Source organism: Trichechus manatus, unplaced genomic scaffold (genome assembly GCF_000243295.1).
Source record: "Trichechus manatus latirostris isolate Lorelei unplaced genomic scaffold, TriManLat1.0 scaffold00008, whole genome shotgun sequence".
Classification (NCBI taxonomy): domain Eukaryota; kingdom Metazoa; phylum Chordata; class Mammalia; order Sirenia; family Trichechidae; genus Trichechus; species Trichechus manatus.
In genome coordinates this window covers 15,713,528-15,725,012 of record NW_004443944.1, presented here as the reverse complement: position 1 = coordinate 15,725,012, position 11,485 = coordinate 15,713,528, and the positions used below count along the sequence as shown (strand labels likewise).

Sequence of the window (11,485 nt, the reverse complement as noted above, 5' to 3'; positions counted from 1 at the left end):
TCCCCTGCAAGGCGAGCGATACTGTTGCCCATGTTACAGAAGGGGGAAACTGAGGCACAGAGTGGTTAACATCATGGGCTTAGGGGCCACTGGCTCAAGAACCCTGACAGTACTGAGACGAGTACTGTCCTCCACGTGATCTCTGAAGCGCGGGTTCATTCTGCCCGATGCCACCCCCCACCCACGCCAGCCAGCGTCAGCCCGAAACAAAGGAACCCACAGATCAAGAAGACCACAGCCTCCTTCCTTGTATTATAAACTGACTTTTAATAATAATAAAAAAATCTATCATGGATATCAGGAGGAGAATCTGTACATTTTAAAATAAACCAGTGCACAGCGCCCTGGCCCTTGGGGGCCGGTCTGTTTCCTGCAGTGAAGCAGATCCTTGCTTGTATTGGTCACGTGTGTCCGGCAACAAGGCTGCCTCCTGCAATCCAGTGCACAGTGGCAAAAGAGGGAAGGCGGTCCCTGGGGGACAAGATGCTGTGGGCTTCAAGTCCCCTGGACCCTTGCCTGACAGCACCTACCAGCCAGAGGTGGCAAGATCCCCTCCCTTCCTCCTCAGCTACGGCACGTCCCTGCAGGCGCACAGAAGCTGGAAGGGACACACTGCTGAGGGGTCCCCCTGTAGGTCCACCACCCAGAAGGCGGGCAGGGTGGCCTCCTGTCTCCCTGGCTGGCTAAGAAATCCCGAATGCCCTGCTCTGAGAAGCTAACACCAAAAAAATAAATTACACAAGCCACCGACTGGTGTTTCCCAGTGACTCCCTTCGCCTGTGTGACAGACACTTGTGCGTTGTGGAGCTAAAGCATTTCAGGTGGGTGGTTCAAACCCCATCCCCGCCAGGCCCCCTGGCCTGACCACCTCTCAAATCTTTGTAGCCAGTCCTTCAAAGAGATCAAATTCATTCATTCTAGTATCACGAAGTGCGGGAGCGCTGAGGGTGCGTGGGAAAGGGACTCAGTCAATACCTGTAAGCAATACCGTAAGACCCTAATATTTAAAAAAGATGAAATACTGGTATTTTTTGAATTTTCAATAATTTAGTTTTTCTTTCCTTTTAGTAGAAATGGGAAAAGTTGTTCAATACTATCTTATTTTGGTCCCCTGTTAGACAATATACCTTTCTTTGAAATTTAAAATGTCAAATATATAATCACACAACCCAGGGGGAAAAAAAAAAAGTTGACAATATCAACAACAACAAAAAATTCCCAAATAAACCACAGCGATTTCACATCCTATAAATAAAGACCGAGTGATTCTGGCGCCCAGAGCAGAGCGGCTCCTGTTCTGATAGTGGCGATGTCGGAAGCGGGTGTGGCTTTCTCGTGTCCTCTTGGGAACAAGTGTCGTGTCCTGCCCTGTCCCTCTGTTGCTCCCAGAGAGGCTCAGCTCTGCTGGGTCCACCAAGCAGGTTAGTACAGGGTTAGGGGTCAATCTGGAAGCTAAAATGAGGAGACAGGGCGGCCTGGAATGTGGACGTGGAAGGAAACCAGTGGTTTCAAAAAGTGCAGATTGATCATCCCAAGAGCCGTGTCGGCAGAGCTCCAGCTGCTGCACCCCCCAAGTTTGCCCCATGTCCTGGGGGATTGGGGGCAGGAGCCAGGCGTTGGCTGCACCCATCAGCTCTGTGGGCGCCCAGCACCCCTCGGGCTTCTGGCAGAAGTGAGGAGCATGTGCCAGCCGAGGACCAAACAGCTGGTTCATCCTTGAGTCGGGCACAGGCTTGTCCTCACAGAGGTGGGGAAGGAGGCTGGGCAGCTCCTGGGCAGTGGGAGCAGAGACCTCAGCCACCTCCCGAGAAGGCTGCATGGCTGCTCTGTCCTCCCAAATCCCAGCTCCAGAGGACGCAGCACAGCGCCGGGCAGCTCAGGGTTCAGAGGTCTCCATCCACTGGTGGCTGGCAGAGGCGGTAGAGCCTGGGGAATGGAGGCAGAGGGTCAGGAGGTGCCTGGCTGGGACAGGCCCCGTTATTATTATTTCAGCTTTTATTTGAACAAGTTAAGTCACACCCAGAAAACAAAACTCAATAGGTATAAAACGATACAGGTTCCTGGGTGGTGCAAATGGTTTGCATGCAGCTGGTAACTAAAAGGGTAGCGGTTCAAACCCACCCAGCAGCACTATGGAAGAAAGGCCTGGCAACCTGCTTCTGAAAAGATTACAGCTAAGAAAACCCCACAGAGCCATTCTACTCTGTAACAGATGGGGTCTCCTAAGTCAGAAATCCACAACAAAAACAAAAAACCAACAACAAAAACATACAGACTGGAAAATACTTGTTCTGCTCACGGCTGCCCCAGCTGCCCAGCCTCTTCCCAGGGGCAGCCCCCAGAACCAGTTTCTTTTGCTCCTTCTAGAGGTTGTCAAGGCATTTACAAACACGGACATGCCTGTGTGCGCATGTGTGTGTTTACATACGTGTATGGCTGTTAAATGTGTACATGTGTGTAGATGCCTGTAGTTCTCCACACTAATGACGGACCACTCTGCCCTTCCCCTGGTGGAGCAGTGGTTAAGAGCTCAGGCTGCTCACCAGAAGGTCGGCGGTTTGAATCTACCAGCTGCTCCCTGAAAACCTTATGGGGCAGTTCTACTCAGCCCCATAGGGTGGCTATGAGTTGGACTCAACCGGCCGGCAATGGGAAATGGCGGTAAACTAGACACAGTGCCTGCCCCTTGCTTGTTTCATTTTGTCGATCTTCGGGGCTTGTCCGTGCAGCACACGGGGAGCCGCCCTGGTCTCCTTGAGGGCTGCACTGAGGGTTCGGAGTGTTTGCTTCAAGTCCTAAGGGCCCACTGATGGGTTTCAAGCAGGAGAGGGACTGTCCCATCTGCTGTGAGGTGAATGGTGATTTCAGAGGCAGGGAACCAGACAGGAGGATACGTGGAGACAGGGGTACAACAGGTAATGTGGCTCAGTAGTTAGAAGCCTGGCCTCTAGGCCTAGACTGTCTGTTCAGATCCCAGCTCCGCCATTTACCAGCTGTGTGACCCTGGGCAAGACGCTTAACCTCTCTGGGCTTCAGTCTCCCCACCTGCCCAATGGGGATAATAACAGTACTTCATTCCTAGGTTTGTTGTTTGGATTAAAGGAGTTAATATAAGTAAAGAGATGGGAACAGTGTCTGCAGCAGAGCAAGTGCCATATAAGAAAAAGAAATGTGGGGGAAAAGAGCGCATGTAATAACTGGTAAAATACAAATCAGGTCTGCACATGAGTTAACGCATATTGTACCACGGCCAATTTCCTGGCTTTGACAATGCACTGTGGTTATGGAAGACATTAGCATTGGGGGAAGCTGGGTGAAGGGTACACAGGGGCTCTCGTGACTGTTTTTGCAACTTCTTGTGAGTCAAACTATTTTGATATAAAACGTTATTTAAAAAATTGTGAGCAGATGTGATCTCACACTGGGGCAGCGGGTACAGACAGAGGAGACAGACTGAAATGAGTTAATATTCATCAAGGGGGCCCAGCACACGGTTAGAACCAGAAGAAGGTTTTAAAGCAACATGGAGAGATGATTGGGATGAGAGTGACTGATGGGCTGAAGGTCCTGCGGGCAGCAGGGGATAGAGCTAGGGGGTGGGGTGGTCACACAAATCACTGCCCCGTGGCTGGCTTTGGGGGCCTTGTCTCATCTTCCTAGCCATAGTAGAAGCTCCGTGGGGAGGCAATAGACTGAGTCCTGTTTGTCCCTCCCCAGAGTGGGGACCCCATAAATGAGAGGTGAAGCCCTGTCTGGGCATCAGGGACTCTACAGGGGAGAGGGGCCAGGGGTTTGATGCCAAACCTGGATCCCAGCCTTTCTGGAGGGAAGGGGGCGGGAGAGGAGAGTCGGCCACTCACCTCGGTGCACCCTGGGGCATCTGATCCTTGACTCGAAGGTTTTTGGCCAGAATCTCCACCCTGGGGCCCTGAAATGAAAGAAGGGTGAGGCCTGGTGCCTGCCTGGGGCCCTGGAAAGAAGGCGAGGCCTGGGGCCTGCCTGGGGCCCTGGAAAGAAAGAATTGTGAGGCCTGGGCCTGCCTTAGCTCAGAGTTCACAGCACTCAATGAAAGGTGTGTGAGGTGTGGACAGGGAAGGGAACTAAAATCCCTTGAAGCTAAAATTCTTAGCCTCCTCCAGAGAGAGGGTCAATGTGCAGCACTGCCCAGTCCCAAAATGGCCCCTCATCCTGCCCTTCACCCATGATGCCCTGGCCTGGGTGCCCCCACAGCCCCTCACCTGCTTCCGCATGATGTCCGTGGCCTGCATGATGCACTTGGGCAGCAAACCATGGCTCCGTGCCAAAATGGCCGCCTGCTCCACGGAGACGCTCAGGGTGCTCCTGCGGGAGGAAGGGATGGCGGGGCTGATGCAGCGGGAGGGCAGCTCCCTGCCTTCCAGGAGGCCTCCATGACCCCACCCACCTGGAGCCTCCCAGGCACTGGGGCCTCATCTCCACTCTCTCCCCTCAGGCGTCTTCTCTCAGAGAGGCCTCCCCGACCACCCTACCTTAAACACCTCACCCTATTCCTCCTCACTCCCTTACCCTGTCTTTCTTCTGTTAAGCCATCTCCACTACCTCACAGAGTAAGTGCTTTACTGCCTTACTATCTGCACCACCAACAGGGACCTGTCTCTGGTTCTCTGAGATCCTCCCAGTGCCTAGTATGTGCAGCACTCGGTCAGTATTTGTTGTATGAATGAATGAATGGAGTGACTCTCTTCATGTCTCACAACTTATCAGCAGGGTTTGAGATACACACATTTGTTCATCCCTTCACATCTGTTTCTGAACATTCTAGAAATGAGCCCTTGAAGCCAGACTTCTTGGATTCAAATCCTAGTCCTCCACGTAATTACCCTGTGGCTCTGGACAGGTGAGTTAGCCCCCCACGCCCCAGTTCCTCTAACTTTCAAATAGGAATAAGAACAGCACACTGCCCTGGTAGGGCAAACGGTTAAGCACTCAGCTGCTAACTGGGAAGTTGGCACTTGGAATTCACCCAGCCGCTCCATGAGAGAAAGACCTGGTGATTTGCTTCTGCAAAGATTACAGCCTAGAAAACCCCATGGGGCAGTTCTGCTATGAGTCAGAATCGACTCAACAGCATCTAACAACAACTGACATTTTGGACGGGATCTGGGGGCTGCCCTGTGCACTGCAGGTGGCCTCCACCCACTAGATGCCAGTAGCACCCTCCCCCTAATTGTGACAACCAAAAACATCTCCCAACATTATCAAGTCTCCCCTAAAACCAAAAAAAAAACAAACCCATTGCTGTCGAGTCAATTCTGACTCATAGTGACCTTACAGAACAGAGTAGAACTGCTCCATAGGGTTTCCAAGGAGTAGCTGGTGGATTCAAACCGCTGACCTTTCAGTTAGCAGCCGAGCTCCTAACCACTGCACTACCAGGGCTCCAAGTCTCCGCTGGGGTAGGGGGGTGGGGGCAAAACTGCCCCCAACTAAGAATCCCTGTAATGGCCCCCAGCTACTGGCTTGCTGTAAGAAGGAAACGAGTTAATCAGCGAGGACCATTAACACAGGTGTCTGGTACACGGTAAGGACTCCGCTTGTTCAAACGTTGATTCAGCAAACACTTATTGAGCACCAGCTGTGTGCCAGGCACTGCTCTGGGTGCTGAGACCGCAGAGGGTAATACAGGTCCTGGCCTCATAGAGCTGGGTGCAGAGAGCCCACAGGTATACAAGTGAAGCACAGTGTGTGCGCCATGGTGACAGGGCAGGGAGGGTGCTGGGACGGGGAGGGGCAATTACACCAGGGAGGTCAGGGAAGGCCTCACAGGGACGGTGACACCTATGCCTTGGCAGCAGCAGGGGCAAACGACAGAAGGTGGGAGAGCGTCTATCCAGTGAGCTCCAGGACAGCAAGAGGCCAACTCTGCCCCAAGAAAGATGAGTGACCGCCACTGTTACCATTGAACAAATGTTCACGCAGAACCAGACTGCACAAACTCTCTTTCAACCGAGCCACAGAGCTAGAGAACCAGAAAGTTCCACAGCCCTCCTAGGGCTTGCACTCCTGCCACCCATTTCACAAGTGGACAAACTTAGGTCCAGAGGGGCAAGGCCTTGTCCAGGCTCAACGTGCAGTGGCAGAACCAGAATTTGAACCCCCCTTCCCACCTGCTTGCCCTGCCCCCACAAACTGCCCAGAAGCCTCCCAGCCCCTCTGCTCCCACAGGGTCCTGGCCGCTCACCTCTGCATGCCCGTGCTGCACATGGCAATCTGGCAGGCCCCCAGACGGTAGCAGAGCTCAGAGGAGATGGGGATGAGGCCGGCGCCCAAGCTCCCACTGGCACCAGGTTTGGGGTGGACGAGGGATTTCATGAGGCGGCAGAGCTCATCCAGGGCGTTGATGGGGCGGATCAGCTGTGAGGCACACATGCCCAGACAGTGAGGGTAGGGTCCACGTCCCCCAGCCCCCATGTGGCCTCCTTTCCACACTGTCTCCCTCCAGTCTGGCTCTGTTACTACAGTTGTCCTCCCAGCTCACCTCTCAGGAAGTTATGGCCCAGTTAACCTTCCAAAGCCCCTGCTCAAGGACCATCTGTGGCTTCCCACTGCCCTGCAAGCTGGCATTTAATGCTCACCATAGATTTCAGGCCTAAGCTTCTGAGCTAATTCTCTTCACTTGCCCAGCTGTGCTTCCAACTAAGGCCAGACACAGTGCCCTTTCCCATCTTCTCCAAAACCACCATGACCAGCTCAAGCAACATGTCCCCAGAACGAGCCTTCCTGCCCCCAGTGGACCATGTGGAGGCAAAAAATGATGATTTGCTAACTCTTTCCAGGTCGCGAGGGTATTCTGCCAACCAGACTACAAACTCCCAAAGGGCCATGTTCACCACTTCCCTGGGAGCCCCCAGCCTAACAGACCCAGGGCCAGCACCCCAAAATGATTGTCAAATTCTAGGCCCTGCCCAAGCCTGGGAAACCAGGGTGCCAAGAGAGCAGCATCATGGGCAAAAGTGGGGAGCACAAATGAGCCAGCAGGAGGCACATGCCCCTCCCCCCAGGAGGGACAGCTGTCCCCAGCACTGGTCAACGGTGACATACAGGTGAGCCCAGGGTGGCCAGACCTTCCTATTTCTCAAGAATACCTGGAAACCTCCATCTTTAGGGGAAGTCTTCAGATTTTTACTCATTGGCAACTAATTCAAAACAAACAACCCTGCACTGGCTGGACCTGCCCGGGCTCCCTACTCGGAGCCGCACGCAGCTCCAGACTCAGAGAAGTGCTAAGAGAAATCAGGGAGATGAGGGAGGCACGGTGAAAACAGACCATCGATGGGATGCCAGGCTGGGGGAGGAAGAAGCTAGAATTCCGAGAATGGGGAAGGAGATATTCTGGATGACTTCCCGGAAGAGGGAGCAGAGAGGTCTCAGGGGCTTCTCAGCCAGGATTGGGGCTTGGGTCCTATCCTCAGCCCTGTCTGCTGAGTCCTGACCCCCGGGGCACCCAGCCCCAGTCAAGCTTCACAGAGGGGTGGGGGAAGAGTGGACACACCTGGTCTATCTTCACCGCAGCAGTGCTGGCGTCTGTGGGCAGGTTAGACCGTTCCAGGTAAAATGCCCTGAGAGAGAAAAGTGGTGCTGAGTGCAGACTCCCACACCCACCATCCTCCCAACCCCAACCCGAGACCCAACTTCTGCAGCCACAGCTGCTCCATCCCACTTCACTCTCTGAAAGAAATCACCCAGAGCACCTTGCCCAGCTTTCCACACCTGTTCCTCCAACAGCCCCATGGGGAAAGCAAAAAGGGGCCGGCAGGGCTCTCCTAATGCCACCTCCTCAGAGAAGCCTTCCTGGATTGCCCTGTCCGAAAGAGCACTCATACCCCTCACTCCCCACACCCCTGTCCTGCTTTTTTTCTCTTCTGAGCACTTCTCACCACCTGACACTTTACATTGCTCTTTGTTTACTGGCTTATTTTCATCACATCCTCTAGCAGAGGGGTTAGCAAACTTTTTCTGTAAAGAGCCAAACAGTAAATATTTTCGGCTTTGTGGACGGACCAGATAGTCTCTATCGTAACTACTCAACACTGTCCTTGTAGTGTGAAAGCAGCCGTTAACAATACGTAAACGAATAAACGTGGTTGTGTTTCAATAAAACTTTATTTACAAAACCAAGGGGTGGGCTAGATTTTGCCAACCCCTGCTGAAGAATACAAGCTCCGTGAAGAATAGGACTTTGTTTTGCTCACTGTTGACTCCCAAGCAAGCACCCAGAACAGAGTCTGGCCCACAGAAAGCCTCAATGAGCAAGTGCTGAATGAATGAAGGAATGATCACAGAGGTGATATTTAAAATATTTAACAAATGGCACACAGTAGATTGATGGCCTCGACTGATCCAAACAGATCCAGTTTTAAATAATATGGCTGGATGTTTGCCCTGACAAACAAAAGCACCATTTTTCTATTTCCAAATGGGAAAACTCGGGTCCCACCAGGGTAACCCCTTACCCACACCTCGAGACCAAGGTGTTCTGATTTTCAGCCTAGCTCGCCTGTGCCTTGATCACATCAGGAGAAAGTAAGACAGAACTTGGGGAGGGGTGTGGGTGAGGGCAGTGGAAGTGGGACCTGTAGCACGTATGAGCTGTGTCCCTGGGCCTGGAGCTTCTTCCTGAGGAAATCTGACCCCTGCTCTCTCAACTTCTCCCGGGCATTCTCTTCTCAGTGGGACCAAGGCCCTGGGGGCTACACATCTGACTCACAGGCCCCAAGAATACCAAGGCCACCTGTCCTGGCTCCCACCCCCACGCAGAATGAAACAGGAAGCTCATCTCAGTTGGGAGGACCTGCTTTGAAGCCTAACAGACCCAGGTCCAAATCTCAGCTCTGCCACCATCTAGCTGCCTGACCCTGGACAAGCTGTGTCTGCTGTCTGGCCTCACTCTCCTCATCTGCAGAGTGGGTGAGAATGGCCTACTGTGCAGGGCTGCTGAGAGAAGCTGATGAGCTCATGGAAGTAAAGGGGCTGCACACAGCAGGTGTCAAGAGAGAATGGTCTGCCCATCCCACACTGGGGCCTTCCCTGTTAACGGCCACTCCCGATGGTGGTTTCCTGCCCCAACACATACCCCGGGCAGATACCTGAGTTTGCGATAATACTGCTGAACCTTCTCCAGGGACTGAGCGTTGATCTCCTGCTGCAAATCCTCTGAGGCCGGGCTGCCTGGAGGTGGCAGCACCTCTACATTCTCTAGAGCTGTGAGGGGAGATGCAGGAGGGCAGGGGTGACATCCTGGTGCGCTCAGCAGCCCATCCGCTGGGGGCCCACTCAGCCCCCCGCAGCTCACCTTTCGTGAAGAGCACCGTGTGCAGCCTCAGGCTGGCCCCACTCACCAGGCGGGACGGCAGCTTGGAGAAGTGGTAGCTGTCGAGGTAGAAGACGACCTTCAGCGCCTGCCGGCTGCCCTCAATGTGGTAGAAGACGTTGGTGTCTGTGGGTGGACAAGGCGGGGTGGACAGCTCACCACGGAGGCTAGAAATAGCCCTGCCTGCCTTTGCTAGGGCAGCTCCAGACTCCCTTCCCTGGGACCTCCCTGTTCTCCCCACCCCAGAGGGGTAGCCTCAGACTCTCTTATCCTCCCACCCTAAGGCTGGCAACCTGAGACTTCCATGTCCATCCACCCCAGGTGACAGGATCAGACCTGCCCACTCATCCCAGAGGGGTAGCCTCAGACTTCCTTGTCTTCCCACCCTCAGGCTGGCAACCTGAGACTTCCATGTCCACCTACCCAAGAGGGATAGCCTCATGCCTTGCCCTGTCATCCCAAAGGGGTAGCCTCAGACCTCCTTGACCTCCTACCTCTACAGGGGTAGCCTCAGATAGCCCTGTCCTCCCACCCTCAGAAGAGCAGCCTCTGAGCTCCCTCCCCACCTACTTCAGCAGGTCCCCGTTCCCACTGCTTAACTCCAGGACCAAGGCTAATCCCACCCGGCTGGGGAGTTGGCAGTGTTATCTTCAGAGCTTCACTTATGCTTTTTTGCCCAGGGCCTCTACCTGGAAAAAGCGGCCCTCCAAACATGACCTACATCTTATTTACACCCAAGGGTAAGAAGGAGCTTAGGGCAGAGCTGGGAAAATGGTGGCACTCACCCCTCTCCTGCCCTTGTGATTTCACTAATCAATCCAGAGTCCCCTGTGCCCAGACAGCCTCAACACAGCCCTACTGACGAGCAGCCACTGCCCTCCATTGGAATTGGCTCCAGTAAAGAAACCCATTGACCCTCAAGAGTCTACTCCAGGATACCAACTGAGAGTGGGAAGGCAAGGAGGTCTGAGGCTACCCCTTTGGCAAGAGGGCAAGGTCTGGGCTATCCCTCTGGGATGAGAGTGCATTCTCAGCAGGGACAATGGTGCCCCAAGGAGGTGAAGATGGGTTCTATGTATAAAGTACAGATAGATACACAGGACATAAGCAGGAATACAGTGTATCTGTGGTATTAAAATTTCACAGGGGGCACAGTGATAAGAAAATATGTCTAAAAAGGCTCCTTATGAAGGTAATATTGAAAAAAAGTTGCTAAGCCCTGGTCTACAGCAGTGGTCTCAAGTCAGGTAGGTCTTCGGAATCACCTGAGGGCTTGTTAACACACAGATATCTGGGCTCCACGCCCAGAGGCTCTGACTCAGTAGGTCTGGGGCAGGGCTGAGAACTGGCCTTCCTAACAAGTTGCAGGTGATGCGGTCCATGTCCCACACTTAAGAGAACCACCCTCCAGAACCAAGCCTAGCGGGTCTCAGGTCTCACTGGACACTGACATTGCCCGGAGGGCTTTTCCAGCATCCCAATGCCCAGGCCCCACCCCATAAACTGAATCGGAATCTTGGAGGCTGGGGCATCAGTATATGAAAAGCTCCCCAGATGAATCCAATGCACAGCCAGGGCTGAGACCTGCTGGGCTAGACTGTGAGGTCCAGGAGGCCAGGGACCATGGTCCCAGAGCCTGAAACTGTGCCTGGTCAGATTATATGCTCATAATTATGGATAGGGGGGTGGGTGGGTGGATGGATGATGGACGGATGGGTGAGTGGATGGATGGGTGGATGGACGGATGAGTAGGTGGAAGGAGGGAAGGAGAGGAGGAAGGAAAGAAGAAAGAAAGGGAGGGAGGAAGGAAAAACTTTGTTAATTATGGTATAAGACCCTACAAAAATCTACGTGAGATCAAATTGACAATGGCAACTCAAAAGATTGGATGGGAAGCTTAGGGGGCAGTGAATCTAAGATAGTGGTGGTGGAATAATGTGGAAAAGGACAGCGAGAATGGTAGTACAACTTGAAGAATGTAACCAACGTCACTGAGTTGTCCATGTAGAAATTGTTGAAATGGTGTCTCTTTGGCTGTATACACTTTCACCAAAAAAAAAAACAAGTCTTCACCCCATAGAAGGATGTCTCTACAGAAGAACTTTAAAAGGAATTGGGTACAGGTTGTTCTCTTTT

The 11,485-nt window shown here is 53.1% G+C and overlaps 1 protein-coding gene across 1 annotated transcript in view; it reads right to left on the bottom strand.

The window, feature by feature from the left end:
* Positions 1-243: 243 nt before the first annotated feature.
* The window catches only part of PREX1 (phosphatidylinositol-3,4,5-trisphosphate dependent Rac exchange factor 1), a 138,880-nt gene continuing 127,638 nt past the window's right edge, over positions 244-11,485 (bottom strand). The window contains exons 33-39 of the mRNA XM_023741468.1: positions 9,332-9,475; positions 9,126-9,240; positions 7,532-7,598; positions 6,221-6,393; positions 4,239-4,341; positions 3,861-3,928; positions 244-1,926 (exon numbers count right to left, since the gene is read on the bottom strand). Coding sequence (XP_023597236.1) covers positions 1,884-1,926; positions 3,861-3,928; positions 4,239-4,341; positions 6,221-6,393; positions 7,532-7,598; positions 9,126-9,240; positions 9,332-9,475 — 713 coding nt within the window. The 3' untranslated portion in view covers positions 244-1,883. The remainder of the gene's footprint in view (positions 1,927-3,860; positions 3,929-4,238; positions 4,342-6,220; positions 6,394-7,531; positions 7,599-9,125; positions 9,241-9,331; positions 9,476-11,485) is intronic.